Source organism: Neopsephotus bourkii, unplaced genomic scaffold (assembly GCF_033783945.1).
Source record: "Neopsephotus bourkii isolate Nb327-2 ecotype Australia unplaced genomic scaffold, CSIRO-AGI_Nbou_v1 NB_1373, whole genome shotgun sequence".
Lineage (NCBI taxonomy): Eukaryota > Metazoa > Chordata > Aves > Psittaciformes > Psittacidae > Neopsephotus > Neopsephotus bourkii.
The window spans coordinates 4268835-4289696 of NW_026901852.1; the positions used below are offsets into that span (position 1 = coordinate 4268835).

Sequence of the window (20862 nt, forward strand, 5' to 3'; positions counted from 1 at the left end):
CAGTCTGAACTCACAGTTCTCCTGACTTACTGTATCAAAGGGGCTCCAGTTCCCTAAGGATCATCTTTGATGATCTTTCCCAACCCGGTTGATTCTATGATTTATCAGCTATGCAGGCTCCCCAGACCACAACTACACAGTTCATCGATTAAATGCAGCATTAGAGATTTCACTTCTAAAAATTTGCACTGCTAAATGCACAGTTAACATGAAGTTCACCACTTGGTCATGCAAGACTTTTCATATCCTTTATTATCCATTTCAACATATGCTGACAATGGCAGTTTGCTAGCTAGGCTCAGAAAGCCCTGTGCTGGTGACATCTGATATGGCTGCTTCTCTGATAGAGAAGTTCTCAATTCAAAAGCAATCACATATGCCTTCTTGTCAAGAAAGAAAAGATCACAAAAGGCTAACCAGTGTAAGTACATTGGTTATCAGTTACATGAGTATAGGTTACTGCAGAAATGCTTTCCTGTAACAGTAATTCATATTAATTACATTGAAATACTAGTGGTACCTATCACCCCTCACTTCACAAACAGAAGTGGAACAAAACACCAATGAAAGTATTTATCCAAACCAAAAGACATTTACAGCAATGTATTGAATGCTTTTATGTCTATGTATAGATTCTATACTTGTCTTTCAGCAAGTTTTCTTTAACTCAGTTTCTTTTAGCTCCACTTAATGGCAAAACACATTTCAAAAGTTACATTTTAGATAAGCTGAAAGCAAATGTCTCTCCCTGTCCACATCTCCTTTTATTACATCTTTTAAAAACAGGCAACTATGCAGATAGGTTGATACAGGAATTTTCCAAGCATAACCTTCTCTTGGGAGCCTTCAATTAAAAAGTAAAATTTAGACTCTTCTTGTCATAATAGCTAGGTTGTCAATGCCGTCATATCCCTAGGAGGCTTCCAGCGGAGGCGTAGGACCCGATCCAGCAAAGCACTTCAGCACAGATGCATGTCGGTTTTCCCACCAGAACCAGCAAAACTATTCCCATACATAACATTATATAGACATGTAAGTGCTTTCCTGGATCAGGCCTAATAGTTACACTATCAAAGCGCAAAGATCAACTAACAGTCCGTTATACAATTTAAGGGATGCGGCTCCTAGAGCGAATACCAGCAGGACAGTTGATGTGCAGAATTCCCACTAAAGCTGCAGTTTTACTCCAGAACTTTTTAATATTCAAAATAAGAGAGCACAATAGTGAAGAGGTAAAAGTTGTCCTCATTGTCTCTAGGCACAAATTCAGCCAAGGTCAACATTTCTGTCTCTTGTCCGGGCAAACCCACTTTTTCTTTGTTACAGTACTAGCACACTGCAATACAGAGATCTTTTTTAGGGGGCAATGAGGCTTTGCTCTGTCGATTTGGTCCATGTGGCTGGACTTTCACAATACAAGCAGAAGATTGCTCTGCTCGTACCAAGAGGGCTCTGCGGAAATGCAAGGTATGCTACCACAGACCAGAGACAGCAAAACCTGGTGGCCTTACATCTTCCCCTTAAAAATTAAATCAACACATTTCAGAAGGTTTTTTTCTTATAGGAAACTATTTTACACTGATACAGGTATTGCTTAAAACTACCTGTTTATATGCTTAAAGCACACTTCAGGAATGGCTAGAAACCATGTATTTTTAGAAGACTGACAATGAAACCGGTAACACATTTGCACTTCTACAGTTATTAAGGCATGCATCACTTTTGCTCAAGCAAATATAAAACAAATTACACGATGGCATGCAGGGCAAAGACATAACAACAGATTTCTCAAAAGTAACCAGCAAAGCCAAACATGAAATGCTTGAGATGTCATTCTTAAAACATGGTAGTCTAAGTACAACATGAAAAAACTCCCCCCTCTGTTCAATATTAAACAGGGTATTACGATCAGGATGACATGACCCTCTTAGAATACCACAAGAATTCCACACTGGATAGATGCAAAGCTTCAAGTTGTCAATTAAGAAGAAAACATTATTGTAATACTTGGAATGACAGTAACATATTGTGCTGCCATGCACTAAATCCATGTAAAATTTTAAAGCTTGGGGGGACAGGATGGCCTAGGTGGTCCTCTGACTTTAATGTAGACAAACTTCTCCTCCAAATGCAATGAGAAATGAAGGTTACAGAAAACATATTTCCTGAAATCCTGTCTTGTCATTAGGACAGTTTCTGCTATTTTGTAAGAGAGGAGATTTAACTGTTTAGTGTTCTCAATTCACTCCATGCTTTGGTTATTTAACAGGACAAACCCACCAGATAGGTATGTTTGCCTGTCAGCAATGAAGTGCAATGACAGCACGGTAGTCAAAAAGCCTCCGTAAGAATTGTCTGATCTTCATAAAAAATAAGGAATTATATTAATGTTTTGTTCCATAATGGCTAATGAGCAGATGTGCCCTCATGAACTTGCAAACATACTTAACTACCTGGCTACTCCTGTCTTAAAAAGATCAAATCTCTCTTAATTCCAAACTGACAAATTTAAGACTATTTTCCCCACATATACATGTCACACAACTTTGTTTTTACTAGTACTTTCTACTGCAAGTGATATCATTTTTCACAGGGGTTAAAAAGGAGAGAGTTTCCACTCTGCAACACTGATAATAGTTTTCAGGTTAAATCTTTTCAGACAAAAGATGAAGAAAACTGCCCGCCCTCAACAGTGAGGGGCAAAACCAATATAGCACGCTTCCATTTATTCCTCTAGATGGTATATATATACAAGGCTCCCATCAGCTACCAGCCCTAAAAACCCCAGAATTAGCGCTAACTTCTTAATTAGGCTACCTGCCTCCCTTCAGTAACGGAATAAAACTGAAGCATCATCATGGCCCAAATCAGACACACACACTCTTTAGTGTGCAAGGGCAGCTAGAAATCTTGTCAACCACACAACTGTTTTTTATAGTTTCAAGTATGGTGCCTGTCTCAGGGGCAGCCTGCCAGCTTCTGCGTTCAGGCAATCACATATTAAATGGTTCCCCTTTTGCATTCCTCTGTGTAAGAGCCACACCATGAAGCAAAAGCTTAATGGTTGTAGATAGGGAAAGAGTGAAAATGAACATACAGAGTTCTGCCAAACGCAGCACAAGAGACTGCCAGGAATCAATATGGGTGAAAAAGGAAAAAAAATATCTCCATTTCTTTCAGTTACAGTAGCATTCAAATGCTGCTTCCTACTGCAAGCAGAAAAATGGTTTTTGGCCAGAAGTCCTAGATGATGGCATTCCTTCCTTTAAACACTCCGGTCTTTATACAAGGATAAAAAACATGTGCCAGTCAATAACTGACAGCTTAGCCACTTCATATGAGTGGGAGCATTTGTTTGTGTTTTGAGACAATGTGAAGCTTCCAGATGTGAATACAGCGGATAGCTTTACAAATAACTATATGGCAACCACAAACTATTAGGCTGGGATTAGTTCAACCTCAATTTTGTCTTAAATAAGAACATTCTGCATTTTTATTATAGAATCATAGAATCGTAGAATAGTTAGGGTTGGAAAGGACCTTAAGATCATCTAGTTCCAACCCCCCCGCTACGGACAGGGACACCAACCCTCAGTATCTCCTTCTTGCTGAGACATGCTGCTATAGCATCCAAGTAACTCATCCCCCTACTATTTTAAATGAATGAACCTTTGCAACTTAAAAGTCTGGGTTGAAACTTTCGTGTCAATGAAATAAAGAAGTAACATATTAAGGTAATCAGAGACTCACAAATTCGTATGTAATTACTATCAATATATCATACCAGGCTAGATATGGAAACATTACCACCTATTTAAATCCTTTTATAAAGCCTATTATTGTGCTCAAGATCAATTACCCTCCACAAGTATCTGCAATAATGTTTACTCAGTGATCGATTGTTCAGGTTTCCTGAGTCCTGGAAGCTTTCTATCCTGTTGACCTGAATTTCACCCTCCTTGCAAAGGATACAGTGAAACGTACAGTAGTCTTTTCATTAAGCATTCTTTCTCAGTAGGTCAGGATTTGTGACAGAGTTTTGAATCCTCATATATCTTCTTGGTGGGTTTAAAGTATGCAATTTATTTTAAGCAACTGCTCAACAGCTGCATTTCATCCAAAATTCTTCTGTGGCAAGTGAGCAGGTTTTTGTTTTAAAAAGGTTACATTTTAGTTTACTTTTAACTCCATAAAACTGATAATCTGTTATTTGCCTAAGATTAATGAAATAATGAGTGACAATGCTCTATTTATTTACTACAAAATCTTTAGAAGAGATGGCTGGAATACAAAAAGGAACTAAGAAATACATTCAAGGAGAAAACTGACAAGTGAACGTTACAATGCAGCTTTTTTTAAGTCACTGTTTTTTTCTAGAAACACTCTCAAAACCATTTTTGTAAGTATTAATAATTTCTGTATCACAGGATAGTAGCAGGGGTTTTTATCCCACGTGAGATAGGAGACATATAATTGTTTAATTGAAGCCTGATGTGATTTTTCCATCACAAAAATGAGTTAAAAGATGGTATAAGTTCAGAAAATAACTAATTAAATAAATAAAATCTTTCCCCATCTGTTCAGCCTAAAAGGTAACACATCATCATTATGGTTTTCACATCCAGACCACCGGTACTGGTTTTAACTGCATCACTGTGCCACTGATTACTGATGCTACTAAACGTAAGAAAATTACTTGAAGTTCTGTACTTACAAGGGTTATTCATTTATATCAACAACAGAAATTAAGCTCTACAAATGACCAGAATGTCCTTTCTTAAGCCTACAGTAGGAAAAGCAGCTTTGGCGAGTTAACGCATATCGCTGTATTAAAAGCATACCAAAACTCCTCGAGTTGAAGAGCATCCTTGTACTCTTCTTTTCCTCTGACTCCACGCTTCAAAAAAAGGAATAAAACCTTCTAAGGAAAACACACAAACACACAACAGCACAGAGTTACATCCAGAGGAAGGGAAGAAAATAGTTCTCATAATTCTTTAATGCTAAGGGAAACTGGCTTTATCAGAGCAGGGACTATTGCTATGCTTCTGGAGACTGGTTTTAGACACAACTGGTAGGGTATTTTCAGTTTGTTCCGAAGTGTAGAAAATGATGCTCTTTAAATAAAAGGCAAGTCCATCTCCTGAACTCAGATACATCGGGGATATAAGAAACAGGTATATGAAAGGAAAGCAGAGTGAACGTCACATCTTTCCACAAAGCATGCAAAGAAGTGTAATCACACACAGGTGCGCAGAGAATAATGCTCAGTTCAGATACACACACACACACTACTCTCTTAGCATAGTGAAAGCATTCAAAACAACCAGACAAAAGGAGAACATAATCTCCTGTTTTAATTCTGCAACAAGGCAGAAGACTAAGGGAATCTAAATGGGTCTTGATCTTGCAGATCACAATGATCAAACTCCTCTACTCCAGCCTACCACTACACTCGACAGCTCCAGAGGAAATACAGTGCTGATGAGCAGGATGTTAATAATTACACACCACTTCTCACACCTGGCCATAAAGTTTGTAAAGATCAGAAAATGTTAGATTCTTGTCCAGCACAGTAAGAAAGTGAAGATGACAAACATCTCCATCACCTGTGTAACAACCCATGCCACTGGTTTTGGGAAATCAAACCTATTTTTCCCTCTCAAAAATCCTGATGCAGGCACACATGTCTATGCACAGCTGTGGGAGTCCCAGGCATTTTCAGGCTATCTGCACTTAAAGACTGGGTTTTTTAGTTATCCATGGATACCCTATAAATCCTGTTTAAACTGTACAGCCCAGCCCACACCGTGAGATGAGCTTCTGCTCATTAGTAGGAACTGGGTCCTATGAGGAGAGAAGAAACAAGCCTCTCTTTTCCTGTTACTGCTGTTCATCTATTCTGTTTCCAACCACTGCATTTTTGCCCTTCCAACTTATTCTCAGGTGCTGCAGAATGCAGCAGATGAAAGACGGAATACAAGTTCATTTTGTACTACTGTAATTGCACACAACCTGACTAAATGGGCTGGCAAAGTGTTTTAATGCTTAAGAATTCAGCACTTGCTTTCCTTTCTTCTAACTGTTTCTGGAAACTTGCGGTGGAACTTGCACCAATCCTCTAGGATTAGCTGTAGAAGAAAGCTTCTGCTTAGAAAGCAGTGCAAATGGTTTAACCATAGGACTTCCGTCCAATAAAGTTTCTGCAAAATGACCTTCTCTCCTCAGTAGCCAAGGGGGAATGGTGCTCTTTTAAGAAGATGAAGAAATTAGCTCAAGTAGACATCGAGGCACTACGTCCCACACATCTAATCATTGAATTGGTTTACTTTCCTTAAGATAAAGTCAAAAGAAATTACATTTTTTCTTGTCTCTACCTTCTACTTGCTGGCCAGAATGACAGCTCTGAAGTGTACATCTCTAACAGCACCCTCAGGAGCAGAACCCTGTAGCACAACAAAGTCCTAACAAGCCCCCAAAGCCTATAAGGCTTTCTTTTGCCAGGAAAAGTGCAAGTGGTGTGCTGAACTTTTGAGTGTTCAATAATGCAATGCGTTCTGCCCTGTGGAGAGGAGACAAGCAGATGGGATTTGACAATGTTAAAGCACGCTGTGCTGTGTGACCTTTTGCTCTCTCAGATCCTTCTTTATCCTCAGAAATCACCCTTTAGAAGCAACACAGTTTCTATACTAAATCATACCTGTGCAATGGAGCACGGCACACATGCTTGCCCATTTAGTACTCCAAATCCTTGCAAAAAAAGGTAACTTTAGGGAATAATTTATCTACATTTGTTGCTTCTTTAAGTGGGTAACACAACTATGAGGTCTTGCTAGAGAACCCCAGGCCTTTCATGTCTAAGAGGAAAGCATTTCTTGGAGGTGCTGCATTAGACAAGGCCAAGTATGTTGCTCTTGTTTCAGCAGCTGAACACAGAGCTGCAGATTAAAAACCAGACACTTATGATTGCATTAAGGTGTGGAAATAAATTGGAAAGGCTTAGCGAGAGACCTCCTCGAACAAGTAATTACACAAATATGATGTCTGAAAAGACATAAACCCCTTTCCCACCTTATCCTGTGTTTAAGGAATTCTACATATTCAGGTTTGTCTGCATTTTTATAAATCAGTTCACTGAAGTACATTATTTTTCTTCTTAAATAGTGAAAGAGATCGCTTATTTGTTAGAGCAGTCATCTCAAAATGAAAGGTAATTCATCAATTTAATGAAATGAAGGCATTTCTCATTTAATATAATCGAGTGTATATTGAAACCAGGGTAAAATCCCAGCATGACTACTGCCTCATAGCAGTTCTCCACCATCAGGCCACTGTTTCACCAGAATTCAGCAGTTCCCTCTGGTTCTTGGAGTCATTAAGCGACATCCACTTCATCATGGTATCCACTTCCAGAAGTGGAGAAGCAGCACAACTAAAACAATCCGATCTGAGCACACGCCGAACAGTCAGTGCATCCTTTATTCTGCTTGCACTAAGGACAACAACTAAACCATCACTAGTTGACCATCCCTTAGAAAGTTTCCAGGCATCCAGGAAGTACATGAACCCCATATTTCTGTGTCAATCCTTCAGCATGAGTTGCATGTGCTTACACTTTCTATATACTTCACCTACCCCTCCACAGTCTTCCCATTTAGGCTAGCTAACCTTGCTCAAGCCAGCAAGCATTTGCAACAGCAAAGACCTGCAGAAGTGGAGAAGCATTATCTTGAGAGAAAGAACAAAGTGCTGCATTGTCTACACTGACACCTGCACAGACTCATTTTATTTCTCACCTTAGAAGCCTAATTTTCATCAGCAATACAGGTTCTACACAAGAAAATAAGCCCTCGAGCAAAACTATATAGGACAGGGTGGATGTACAATAAACAAGGTATCAGCCTTTGGGAAACCATTTAACTCCAGAGTTCACAGTCCCAGTGACAGCAACCAAAACCAGCACTGATCATCATGGAGTTCATCCATTTAAAGGAGGAATGCTTGTCAACACTGAGTTTAGCTTTTCTTCTTTTACCCATGCAAAGAATATTACATCAATACAGTCTTCTCAACCAATCTGATAATGAAAGACAACTAATGACAGGGGGAGAATCACGGGCAAACTTGCAAGGCAAAGTATTGTGCTCAGTGAACTGCTACTTACAACTACTTCAAAAGGGAACTCGCATCCAGGCCTTCCATTAAAAAAGAGGCAGAAGCAAGTCTCAACCACAGAGACCACAAAGTAATCCAGAAGATCTTATGGATGAGTTACAGTGAAAAACTCCTACTTAAAGCTGCCATGAATAAAAGGTAATCAGAGGTGAAATATAAAGTGTTACACTGATGGTAGCTCAGGAAAGAGGAAGAATAGAATAGAATATGAATAGAATAAACTGGGATAGAATAACACACACACACACAAATCACTAAAACAAAACTGTCCAGCCAAGTAAATATGAATTTGATAGCTTTAAGAAAACTCCACCAAATGAAACATTTGACTTCTGCTCTACAAGGGTGGCCAGATGACACATACCAGGGTAGAAACAGAACTGCAGTCCCCCACCCAGCCTCACAGCTCCCTCATTACCCTTCCCACTAACCCTAGTGCAGGCATTCACAAAGCCTTGAGTGGGCACATCTTTGTAAGCTTCAAAGGTGATCAATTTTTCCAGCTTGCTAAGGACTCCTCATGAAGTCCATTCTCCCACACAAAATTTCCCACCCTGTATCTTCAGCTTGTCCTTCAATACAGCTCTTCAGAAGGAGAACTCAAATCACATTCGCATTCCCTTCTCAGGCTGCAACCCTATCACAAGTTCATCCCAAACTCCTGTTACTGAACTCCAAGGCCTGTTCTCTAGGCAGAATCCTCCTAATCTGCTGCAGCTGAACTTCCTCAGCCTATCAAGTAGGAAATCCTTTTACTGCTCTGGCCTATAAGCCTCTTATCTCCTAATTCTGTGAGGCTGAGAAATAGCTGTTCTGCTCATTAATCCTACAATGACTGTCAGAAGGGAATGTATACCTTCTCACTCTACTCAAACACAACTAAATAGGTTTCATCACATTCTTTACTGTCTACTTAGTGGACTCTGCAAGATTATATAGGAATTGGAGTGGCACTACAGAAGCTTCTGCACTTGCATGAAATATTGAGATTTGCCGCTATAAAAGTTTCAAAGAACCTGTTTCAATGTAAAGAACTGATATTGCTGATATTGCTTAGTGCCAGAAAGAAGGTAGCCATCTCTGGAGGACATGTAAGAAGTTGTAGGGACCCTATTATAATTCACTGCTATCCACAGCACAAGAATTGCAAATGAGCTCCTCTCTCCTTAGACCCCATGTGCAATTTTGGCTAAAAGTGCTGTATAGATGACTATACTTTCCACTATAGTTTATACATACATTATTAGTTTATTAATTACAAATCAGTGTCATCTACAGCCTTCAAAAGACAGCTCAAAGGAACAAAATATTAAGCAGTTGAGTTCTTGCCTTAATTAATACCTTTAATTAGCATCCCCCAAGAAATGCTAAAAGTTGCTGATTTTCTCCCTGCGTACTACACTTAGCCAAGCAGAAATTAATAAGCTAATATTTTTTACCAGGATTGGTGACTTCCATTTCTTTGTATGAGGTGAAAGCTTCCTACAAACAGTTGCCAAACAGCAATGCAAACGTAACAGAGCTAATGTCACAAGATGTGAAATTAAGTTCTCATACAATGTTCATTACATTTATGTACCTGATGGACAAACACAGGCCTACCTGTGCAATTCAAAAAACCCCAAACCCATCTGCAAAGCCTGCACTGAGAAAAATGTTAAAGTGGCAAACCGCGTTAGGATCACAGATATCTCACGTCAGTTGTACCTTTTATTTTAACTATAAATGTCACACTTCATCATGCAGCTGTCATCTTCCTTTAATGTACTAAATGCTATTGTGTACACACAGAACCTGACACGATGTAACACAACAATTAAAGCAAAAAGCAAGTCAGCTTTGCACCACGTCACTTCTCTGTTTGCTGCAAACTAAAGGAAAATCAAAGGTACAAAAGTAAAAGCCAGTCTAGAAAAGTTTGCAAAACCCCTCAAACATCAGTTAACGTTTCCCTCTAATGCTATGCCCCATTTTCATATTCAGATTTAAAAAGAAATGTACACAGCTTTAGAGCATCTAATTACAAATTGACACTAAAGGACTTCAAGAAGTCTAAAGCCTCCACTGTAATAAATATACTTCTAGCTGTCAGCTCCACAACAGCCAACGTCCATGGAACTAAGCTATTATTTTTCACTTTCTATCCTACCCCTTTCAATTTCTACCCACGCTGTGGTACGGCTACGGCATGTTAAAATTGCTGATGCTTTTCCAACCAGATGCAACAGCGCTGAAGTTATGCCTGAAGCAATTCCTAGTAATAATGCAGAAATTATGAACTCTCTTATATAGTATAATTAATACTGAAATTGGTCATGTATTACAAATTTGATTTTCATTTACTCTATTTGATGTACAACACTAAGTAAAAGCGACTGAAACGTTCAAAAATTAACTTCAGAAAAAAAGGAAAATCCTGTACATCTGGAAAAGTATACTGTTAATAATTAGATTTCCTCCTTTTCAGTGTTTTCCTGTTCATTTACATCAACTCTAAACCCACAGTTAATGTATCAGCAACATAAAATACTCTGGCCCAAGGGAAAGTTAATGGCATGTGTCACAAATATGGAAATATCACATTCCTAGTATTTGCTCTGGCCATACCATGGCATGCTCAAAACCTCTGTGGCTCAGGTAAGAAATAATCACAAGGGAACGTGTTCACAGGCAGGGAGAAAAGACTCAAGCAAGAAGAAGGTAGAAGCCTGTCCTACAAAGGGAAGGGCTGATAGAGACATTTAAAGAATAGTCCTGTAAAAACATTCACTTGAAACACTGAGTTCACACAAATCCCTTTCCCCCCTTCTTGGAAATAAGGGGAACATGGAGAATTCTAGAAAGTTTTACCCCCAACTACCACCAAATGTCAAATTTGTTTTCCTGCTGATCTACACCTTCCTAAGGATTTCCACACTGGCAGCCTGCTAGAGTAACAAATTAAGAACAGTATAATTCTGCCTGGAAAAGATTTACACGGGTGTTACTGTATTTACAAATATGCTGTATTTGACTGCGTATGACAGCAAAGTGCAGGAAAATGAAGAAAATAAAAACCTGAGGTAGACAAAGAGATACAAAAAGACATGCAAATAAAAAAATACACAAATGAAGTAACCAAAAAATAGCCTCAGACCTTACTTTGCAGCTGTTTCCCAATAAACCAAACTCATGAGTAGCATCGGGATGCCAATGGAACCGCTAGGAATGTGATCTTTAAAGACTACTCTTTAACCAAACACCAAAAGCTGTAACAGTGGCACTTGTATGTTTCTAAGAACTTGGGCTGTATTATAACTCAGTGACATTTATGCTGAAGTAGATAATAAAAGAAGCCTCAATAGTGTATCTTGAGGAGCATATTCAGCTACATTAAAGAGTTTAAAGTGAATGCACACCTTTAAATTATGTGTTCTATTGTTACCTTTTCTTTCCAGCCCTTAAAGTGTTTAAATACTGTTAGAGATGTTTGTGTACATAAAAAGGACAAGAGAAGAGAGGGAAGGTCTAGCTCTTGTGGGCATGGACCCGTCCAACTATAAAAGTTTATACAATTCATCATTAATATTAATCCCCATAAATTCTCCTGTACCAGCCTGCTGAAGGAATACACCCACAAGTACTTTTACATCACAGGCCTTAGTAGAAGATGTCATGGATTTGCATACCTAAGGCTTCAAATGTGAAATGATAGCAGAATTAGTTTGGAATCAAAACATTCAAAACCTTCACTTTTTATACTTTAGACTGTTATTATACTTAATATCATAAACAATATTGTCTGAAAACTGAGGCTTGAGCTCCATGCTGAAATAGTGGTAAAAGCGAAATACACTTCATACCTGCACTTCGCAGGTTAGGGTCCAGGTCTGGCATTTCCTTGGATGCTTCTGGGCTGACACTGTAGATGGATGCTCCTGCTTCACTAACAATGCTGAAAACGAAACAGTAAATAATTAAAATCCCACACAACATGACTGAAAGACTTAGCAAGTGACTTACTGGATATTTAGAAGGGTTTTTTTAAGCCTCATGTTTTAAAAATGCCTTCAATCAACTTAAAACTTGCAAAAGGAAGACAGTACAAAGAAAAATATATCCATTTAAACTAAAACACACCTCCCTGGCCTACAATATCCATTCTTTCACAATTCTGGCCCTATTATAAATACACACTGTGAGTGATATCAGGCCCTGCAGTAATCTTACAACGGAGAAAACAAACACAAGAAACAAGTGGTAGCAGAAATAAATAGGCAAACCAGCTTCCATAAACAAAACAAAATCCCACCTTACAATTTCATTGAAAACACCTACATTCTAGAGTCTAACATCAGTTTAACTATTACCTGAATCCAAGACACGAGTGTGCACACACACTGTCTAAAGCTATCTGCCCGAGATACCCACCCAGTAAAACTCCAACCTGATACACAAAGCTGCAGCTTGCTTTCAGCGGCACTTAATATCCTATCCTTCATGCGCTCACTACCATCCTTAAAGAAAAACACAGACTGCTTGTCTTTGGTAACTTTAGCTACAGTTCACGTCTCTACCACACACCTCAAGCTCATTTAGTAATGATGCTAAACTCACCCATTCAAATCGCAACACAATTAAAAGACCCTTGAGTGCTCTAGTTCCACTCAAGAGAAAACGGCAATCAAGCGTTCAGACCTAAGTTTATTTTCAGCTGTGAAATTTTGACACCACTGAATCAACAGGGTATTGCTTCAAATAACTTCAAGAGAACTTGAATTTCAGGTTCATAATTAAGGCATCGTACCACTACTGCAGTGGTGAGGCACAGTACCAGCTTCTGAACTATTGTTACTTTCACTATTCCACTCTTAGAGTAACTTTATCTTTGCCAGAAGGGTTGTGGTTTCCTTCCTTAAGAACCAGACCTTTCAATTGAAATTATAACTTTGCTTTATATTGCTTGACAATTAGACCATAAATTTACCTTTTCAGAATATTTTGTAGCTTGAATATTTAAATGAAAAACTGATTCCTTTTGGAAAAGCTGGAGAATAGCTCAGAGATAAAACACACTCCCATTCAATGTTCCAAGCATGTTAACAGGAAATAGTGTGAAATGCAAATATAAAAGGTAAGAATTTCTTTTGTTTTTACAGATTCCTCCCAACTGGAATCTGGTAGAGTGCAGTACCCAAGTCAGATTTTATAGTTACACGAAACTCAAAAGAACATTTCAGTATTACAGACAGACTGAATGTTTCAATAAATACAGGGAATAAAATCCTGTTCTCTTTGGTATTAGTGTAACTCCAGACCCATCCAAACAATCGGTTTAACAGTGCAAAAAAATTGCTCAGACCAGCTGAACAGGGCAAGTGAAAATGAAACTATTTACACGGGCTCTTAAAGAGATTCAGCATTATGGGCATTCCTTTCCTCTAACTGACATAAAGAAACAGTCCCCTTACAGAGTTCAGAAACATGGTCACACCACACAATCCTAACTGCTTGAAAAGGAAGATGCTGACAGAAACCTCAAACTGATTTTTCTGATTAACAGGTAGTTTAAAGAACAATGCAGCAGAAAGTATTCCTTAACCTGTTCACACCTTATAAAGGCAGCATTTGGCAAGGGCTCCCTTTTCGGTTATTGCTTCCAAGAAAACACACACATTAACACATACTTCTAACAGCTTTTCGCTAATGGCTCTTCAATCTTGGTATTCAAACATACACAAAAGTTACCTCTTGTGCAATTTCTCAACTAATACATTGATATTACACTTAAAAAAGATGAAAACCTGTGTTTTGAACACAGTTTCACAATGCTGTACTATTAAGTATATTACTGCACGGAGCTTCTTGCTTGATCCTTCCCTGTATTTTATGCTGGGAAAAAACAAAGTGTCCCTGGATGGGAATTTTAACACACTTGAGTTTATTGATTCTCATCAATGCTATGCTGATAGTTTTGAGAAGCGAGAGGGCTACAGTAGTAAGTGAATCACGCCAGATTTTAAGATACGCAATACAAAACCTCCTTACTAAAACGAGTAAATAAAAATAAACTCAGGATGGGAGAAAGAAACATTTGAAGAGAGCACACTTCCTTTCCTCAAGTGCACGAACACTTATACACCGGGGGGAGCAGAAGGAGGGTGATGCCAAGTAAAAAGTTATCTCAAGGAGGAAAACAAGATATAAAAAGCACTTTCAGAAGCAGCATACACTGGACATTTGACATCCACTCTGAGACGGTTTTGTGTATGTGTGCTGTTATTCTATGAAGTATTTGGTGTAGCAGACTTGAAGAAGTTCCACTCACACAGAACCCCATAGCGCTGTGCATAAGACAGTAAAACCCAGACATTAAACGAGTTTCCTACCCAGAGTAAATGTGTAGGGGCATGAACTCCAAAGAAACCATCCTAGGGTTCATTCAACCATAGTAAGCCAAACTTGAGTGGCTGTCGTGGCTTTATTTAATTTGGTTTTAGCTACAGTGAGGTGGTTACTAATGTGACACTGGCGCATACAAGGCTAAAGCATTTAACTTGCTCACAATGTTAAAATGGCAATCAAATTAGGTTTAGGAAGTTTTCTCTGTAGTTGCTCTGGATTTTGCTCTTGGACTAGACAGGAGACAAGTTCACAGATGCTTTGTTTTCCAAATTCGAATAATTATCTTTAAAAGGGGATGTTATATAGGGCAATTTAAGCTAATTTGATGTTGCAAAATGCTCTACATCATGCTTTCAAAGAATATACATATTTTATGTCAGGGTACATTAAGACAAAACCAAACCTGCTCAAATAGCAAGCAACAGAAATTTACTCTAAACTACTGCAGTCACACTGATCTCTAACCTTCCCCTTCCCCCTTTTTAAAGGATACAATTTTCAAGAGACTCAAAAAAAAAAAAAAAAGCCTATGTAAGAGTTGGTAAAAACTGTTATTTCAAAATCTGTGTATCTTCAGACTAGAATTTGTTTCTACTTTGACTTTTTAAGCTACACAATGGATTAAACCAGAAAACTAGACTTCCCCACCCCCCTCATAAAATGAGATCCTCATTTCATGCATTCCTTAAGAGGAAAGATTCTTGCACTGACCAAAACCTCAACAGTTAAAACAACATTATTAAAAAGCTATTTTGCTATTTAAATAGGCAAGCGGTTACGGTATGATATGCTTATGGTACATGAACAGACAAGTTTCACAAACTGCTTTCTGAATTAACAAGAAAAGCAGGTAAAAACTCTGGGACTATACCTCCACAGTCTATTTCCCACATCCACAACCCTGTAACTAGTTTTTTTTTTCCGCAGCATCTATATTAAACTTCAAATTAAAATGCTCAAACCACAAAGAAACTACACAAGATTGCAGTTTTCTCTTTTTAATTGTACGAACAGGCTTGTTGCATGGCACCAGCCTCAATCACATTTCTTAAGAGACACTTCATGGAGCGTTAAATCAACACTAACTGTATTCCACTAGCACCACCTGCTGGACCCTCAGCTTTATGCTAGAGACCATGGCCCCTGTATTCTGAATACTGTAAGGAGCCTTTAAGAATTACTACAGCGAGTTTTCTTTCTCAGCTTAAGCAAGCGTTATCTATTTGGTATCAAAAGTTAACTTGGAGACCTGTTCAAAACACTCAGATTTCCAATTTCTTAATTTTCACAGGAATAAGCCTTTCTTGTAAAAGGTAAAAAAATAAATCCAAGAATACTTTTTTTCTGTAAAATTCAAAGCTATTGCATACCTACAAACATGCATTAAATTAAAGGTTACATGTAACAAGCTAGATTCACCAACAGTCGTTTAACTATATTACCCATGGCAGGGGGGGTTTAACTTGATGATCTTAAGGTCCTTTCCAACCCTAATTATTCTATGATTCTATATTACAATTTCAGGTTCACGAGTGTAATGGCACATTTTGTAAAACTTACAGGGTTCTTAAGTAGCAAATTTTCACTGAAAACCTTTACAAAACAATGTGCTAGAATCTCATACATGTCTAATGAAGCAGATGTATTAGTCTAGAGGCTTCTAGCGCTAACGACGGATGCAGCTTCCCGACATTTTCATGAACCTTTACCAGCATTTCAGACTGTTTTATTGCATTTAAGTCATGTCCCCGCAATCAAACGCAATGCTGGATTAACAGCCTACAGAGAGAGAAAAAGTAACTTTATCTGACTTTACGTAACTTACTGTTCCTACGATCTCCAAAACCCTGATTTACAACTTGAAGCCTTTAAAATAACATTTGAAGAAACAGTGCCAATACAAAGAAGAAACCAGTGTTGATACTTGGAAGAAAATCATGGGTCTTCTAAAAGCAAAGGGGTATGCCAACCTTAAAGGACCCCCATTTTCATATTTGGACATAAAATGATGGTCTGCTAAAACATAATTCTTTCTCAATCAAAATTTCACAAGTGTGGTTAACTCCTCTAACCCAACTTTTTACATATTAACTGAATAAATATATATTCATAAGCTAATGGCAACAAAAGCTGGAGGCTCTCACAAAGGAAAGTTGAAGGGTCAAAGAGGGGAGAAAAGTCAAAAACATTATTCCGTGTTACTTACTAAAAAAAGTGGGTTAAGAATTCAAGGACAGAAAGACAAAATGAAATAAAATGGCAAGATATTTGCTAGAAAAGAATGATACTTCTAGAAGCTTGATTGGAATGATATAGGTTTTAATAATGTTGCTAGATTTAATGAGTAAAAACAAACTGAGGAGGAGCACAGAAGACTTAATTAAGGCTCTAAAGAAGATTGGGTTATTCTATGAATAAGAAATCCATTGGGTACAACTAGCTTCAGAAAAGGCTAAAACCAAAAATGGTTGAGAGCTATGAGGCACCTATGGCAGAAGCAACTTTGCCAGCTCCTCCAACTCCTCACCATTACCAATGGCTAGCTGCATGTTTCTTGAGGTCAATGGGCAGTTACCAGCCATTCCCAGGATCTCGCTTTTGGGGGTACATGCACACTCCAGCCTCTACACACTGGGCACAGACAAGTCCCTTCTGTGATGAATACAGCCAACTGGAGACTGCAGTCCAGCGCAGGCTGAGCAAGATGTAGTGATCTGTTCAGCCACACGCGCTTCGCCACAGGAACAATAGGATACGAGGCTTGACAGACTCTGGCTCTGACACAGGCAAGCCATTACTCCTTTTTTCCCCCCTTATGAAGAACATATGTCATGGAAGTGCAAGATAAAAAGGTTCTGGTGCATACTAAATAACGTATTCAAAGAATAAAAAGCCCTAGAAGGTTTTTAAAAGCCTGTTTATTCTGACATGAGATTAAATTCAAAACCTAGTCTCTCCCACCTCAAATAATCTAGTGCTATGGCAAAGGAAGATGTTAGAAACACAACTAAGAAATTATACTAGAAATACTAGAAGATTATACTAGAAAGCACTCATTATTCAACAGAATCAAGCCAAACCCCATACAGTTAATCTGTGGTTTTAAGTAATATGAAGATTTAGCTTCAACTTTTAGCAATATATAGAACTAAGGGGATATGCCAGTATTAAATATTTTATTATGACAAAATATACCCTTAGATAGGAATTTCCATCATTTTCATCAATTTCAAAACATTCCAGCACTACACACCACTCAAGTTTTGCTCTTATGGAAGCCAGAATCAACCACATTAGACAAGAGGTGCTATAGTCCTCTTTTGCAAAAATACTAGACAGAAAAAGCTCAAACTGCCTCATAGTGAGCACATTCAAATAGATGTGGAGAACACAAGTCTTAAAGTACAGTTCCTGCTCAGGAGCTCCCAAGCACACAAGAAATAAAGCCCACAAAGTGTCTTCAGATAGCACATCAAACGATAAGCAGTGATAGAGATCCCACACTGTTGATCAGCCACATTCTTTAGGTTTCCATAGAAATATTAGGTGAAATTCTGCTTACAACTAGCGTTTTGAATTCACAACAAAGTCCATAAATGTTTCCACCCTTGTATGAATGAATTTGCTCAGTATTTCACAAAGTTAACAAGAAATCACATCACACAAAGAATAAAGCAACTCTGTCCTAACCAACTCGGTCCACTTTTTAAAGTAAAAATTACTGAACTAATTCAGACCAGGAACTGTCACGCAGCAAACTACAACAGAGAACAATGTGTTTAAACAGTGTCTTTCAGACACAAACCCTACTTTTGAAACAGCTTGCTAACCCTACAGCAGAGACAGTAATAAAGCACCTTATAAAGCATCTTCCGAAATAACAGAATTTCAAAGCAACCATCCTTGAACTAGGGATTAGCTCTCTCCTGTTCAGACGCAAGTGATATTCAGTGCCACTTCAGCTGATGGCTTTCCTGGTAGACAGTGTAGATCATTAGAACATAATGAAAAGCATTAGGCCTGTTTCTATCAGGGTTTAAGGTGGGGGAAGGAAGTATGGCATTTTAAATCCTTTTAAAAGCTTCTCCTTTAAAAAGTTACTACAGAAAATGGAGCCAGGTTCTACTAGCTTTCAGGTTTGGATGAAGGCATAAAACATCCCACATAAAATGTTTCACTGATTATAAAATTAGAAGAGTTAAAAACTTTCTGATTTCAAATCCTCAGCTCCCATCATTCTCCTCCCCAAAGAAAAGTGGTGTGAAATTTCTTGCCATTGAACCGGTAAGACAATTGTTACTTGCAGCACATTGAAATAGGCTTGAGAATTACTGCAACATATAACAATGAGCTACCATGCTTTAACTTCTTCTGTATTAGATATAACTCTATAAATCCCTAAATCAAAACCTACCTACTACAGTGAACTAATAAAGCTAACTGTATAGCTACAGCCTGGAATCCTTTATTCATCTGCGAACGAACCATGCCCTTAGCACATCCCTACAAAGGGAAGAATGATCAGATATCTGTCTTCATCTTGTCTGAAAACGATGACATTTTTCAGTAAGAAAAGGGTCCAAATGGCAGGTGTCAAAGAGCTTTAGCTTCACACGTGGTGCTAGGAGGCAGAAAAAACAACAGTAGCGTGTGGCCATGTCAGAGCTGCACAGAAGCTGCCGTACGAGTGCATATCTGAAAAGAGCAAACCTCATAGCCTGTTAAATCAATCTAGTGCCAGATGCTGTTATCAGAACAAAACTGGTGCTGCGGATTCATCCCCAGAAGAAATACACGTCCCATGTCTGCAGTGAAAAGTGAAAGACCTCGGGTGGCACGTCTCGAGACTGAAGGTGACAGTCACCTGCGACTACCCCCACCGCTCTCATTGACAGTTTCAGACAACGGGTCCTGTCATTGCTCATAGAGCAGCTGGAGCTGAAGCTCCTTCCTGCTCTTGTAGAGAGCTTTAAAATCCGAACTCCAGGTCCAAAAATCTACTTCCAAGTTAACCATCCAACTAAAAAGCAGTTAAGTAATTCATTTTTACTTTAAACACTAGCATAGTAGGAACTAAGAACATTTAGCTACTGCTCTTCTCCCTGTTGTAGCAATGCCATGAAGAGAAATTGTAGTAATATAAATAACATTACAGAATATTACGTTAATGTACAGGGACAAGTTTAAAAAAGAGAAAAATCACATTTTATGTTATTACAGTATGATGGCATTAAAGTAATTCCTAGCAGAATTAATGATAATTAGGTGCATTCAAATATACGAAAAAGCCACATACCTGAAACTGCCCAATATTAAAACAAAGGAAAGACAGTAATAAAAGGCATAAGGATTGACACATGAAATGAAAACCCTGGAGTCCACTTCTAAAAATACAATAGGCATGAAAACAGGTATGCTCATTAAGAATACACTTTATAATTTCAAGACCAACCATGCCAACACTCAAGTTTTACACTCACATTTCATATATTCATAGACTTTTAAAACAAAATTGCCTAGACACATACATTAAAAACATGGCACTATTCAAAAAGGTGCTACCCCAGAAGCCTAGCAAAACCATCCCATGCTGAAGAGCTCAATGAGCATCCTTACTTAGCCCCTGACCCTCCCTGTTCTCAAAAGCTTGGTGAAGCCAACAAGCCTGACCCAGGACCGTGAAACACAGCCAAGCTGCAAGTTCCAGAACAGGAGACTGTCACCAATGCTGTCCTGCCAGCAGCTCCTCAGCTCAGCAAAGCAGAAACCCCTGCAGTGGTCGCACATGGGGAAAGCTGATATTTCATTCAGGCCATCTCAAGCCAGGCAGGATCTTGAAACAAACAAGACCCATCCTGCCTACTTTGAGAAACAGCAGAAACAAAGGATAAAACCCTGGAACTCAGTGACTCATGATCATGCATATGCATATTTATTCAAGTTGAAGCTTTATAAAGCATTAAGGTTTTGGGAACAAATAAGACTCTTTTAAAAGAAAAAAAACCATTCCTGCCTATAAAGAAATACCTAGACTTTGCCAGTATCATCTATATTTGGCCTTGTCACCAACAGTTTGTAGTTTGGAAAACTGACAACTGCCTAAAGTCTATCTGATTTCCAACCAAAAACATTTCCCTATTGCTCATACTGTCCTACCCGCACCACCCTTCTCCTGCAGGACACAGGACATTTAAGATACAAATGATCCATTAAGGAAGGTTCTCCAGTGAATACACTCTCTGGAATCACTTTTGTCTGGTAGAAGGGAGATCACATACACAGCAACTGTTGTGGCTAAAACAC

At 38.5% G+C, this 20862-nt stretch overlaps 1 protein-coding gene across 2 annotated transcripts in view; it reads right to left on the bottom strand.

Annotated features, from left to right (window-relative positions):
* The window catches only part of SRBD1 (S1 RNA binding domain 1), a 125389-nt gene that overhangs the window by 54610 nt on the left and 49917 nt on the right, over positions 1–20862 (bottom strand). For both annotated transcript variants that reach the window (XM_061367203.1, XM_061367204.1), the window contains one exon: positions 12018–12109. In XM_061367203.1, coding sequence (XP_061223187.1) covers positions 12018–12109 — 92 coding nt within the window. The remainder of the gene's footprint in view (positions 1–12017; positions 12110–20862) is intronic.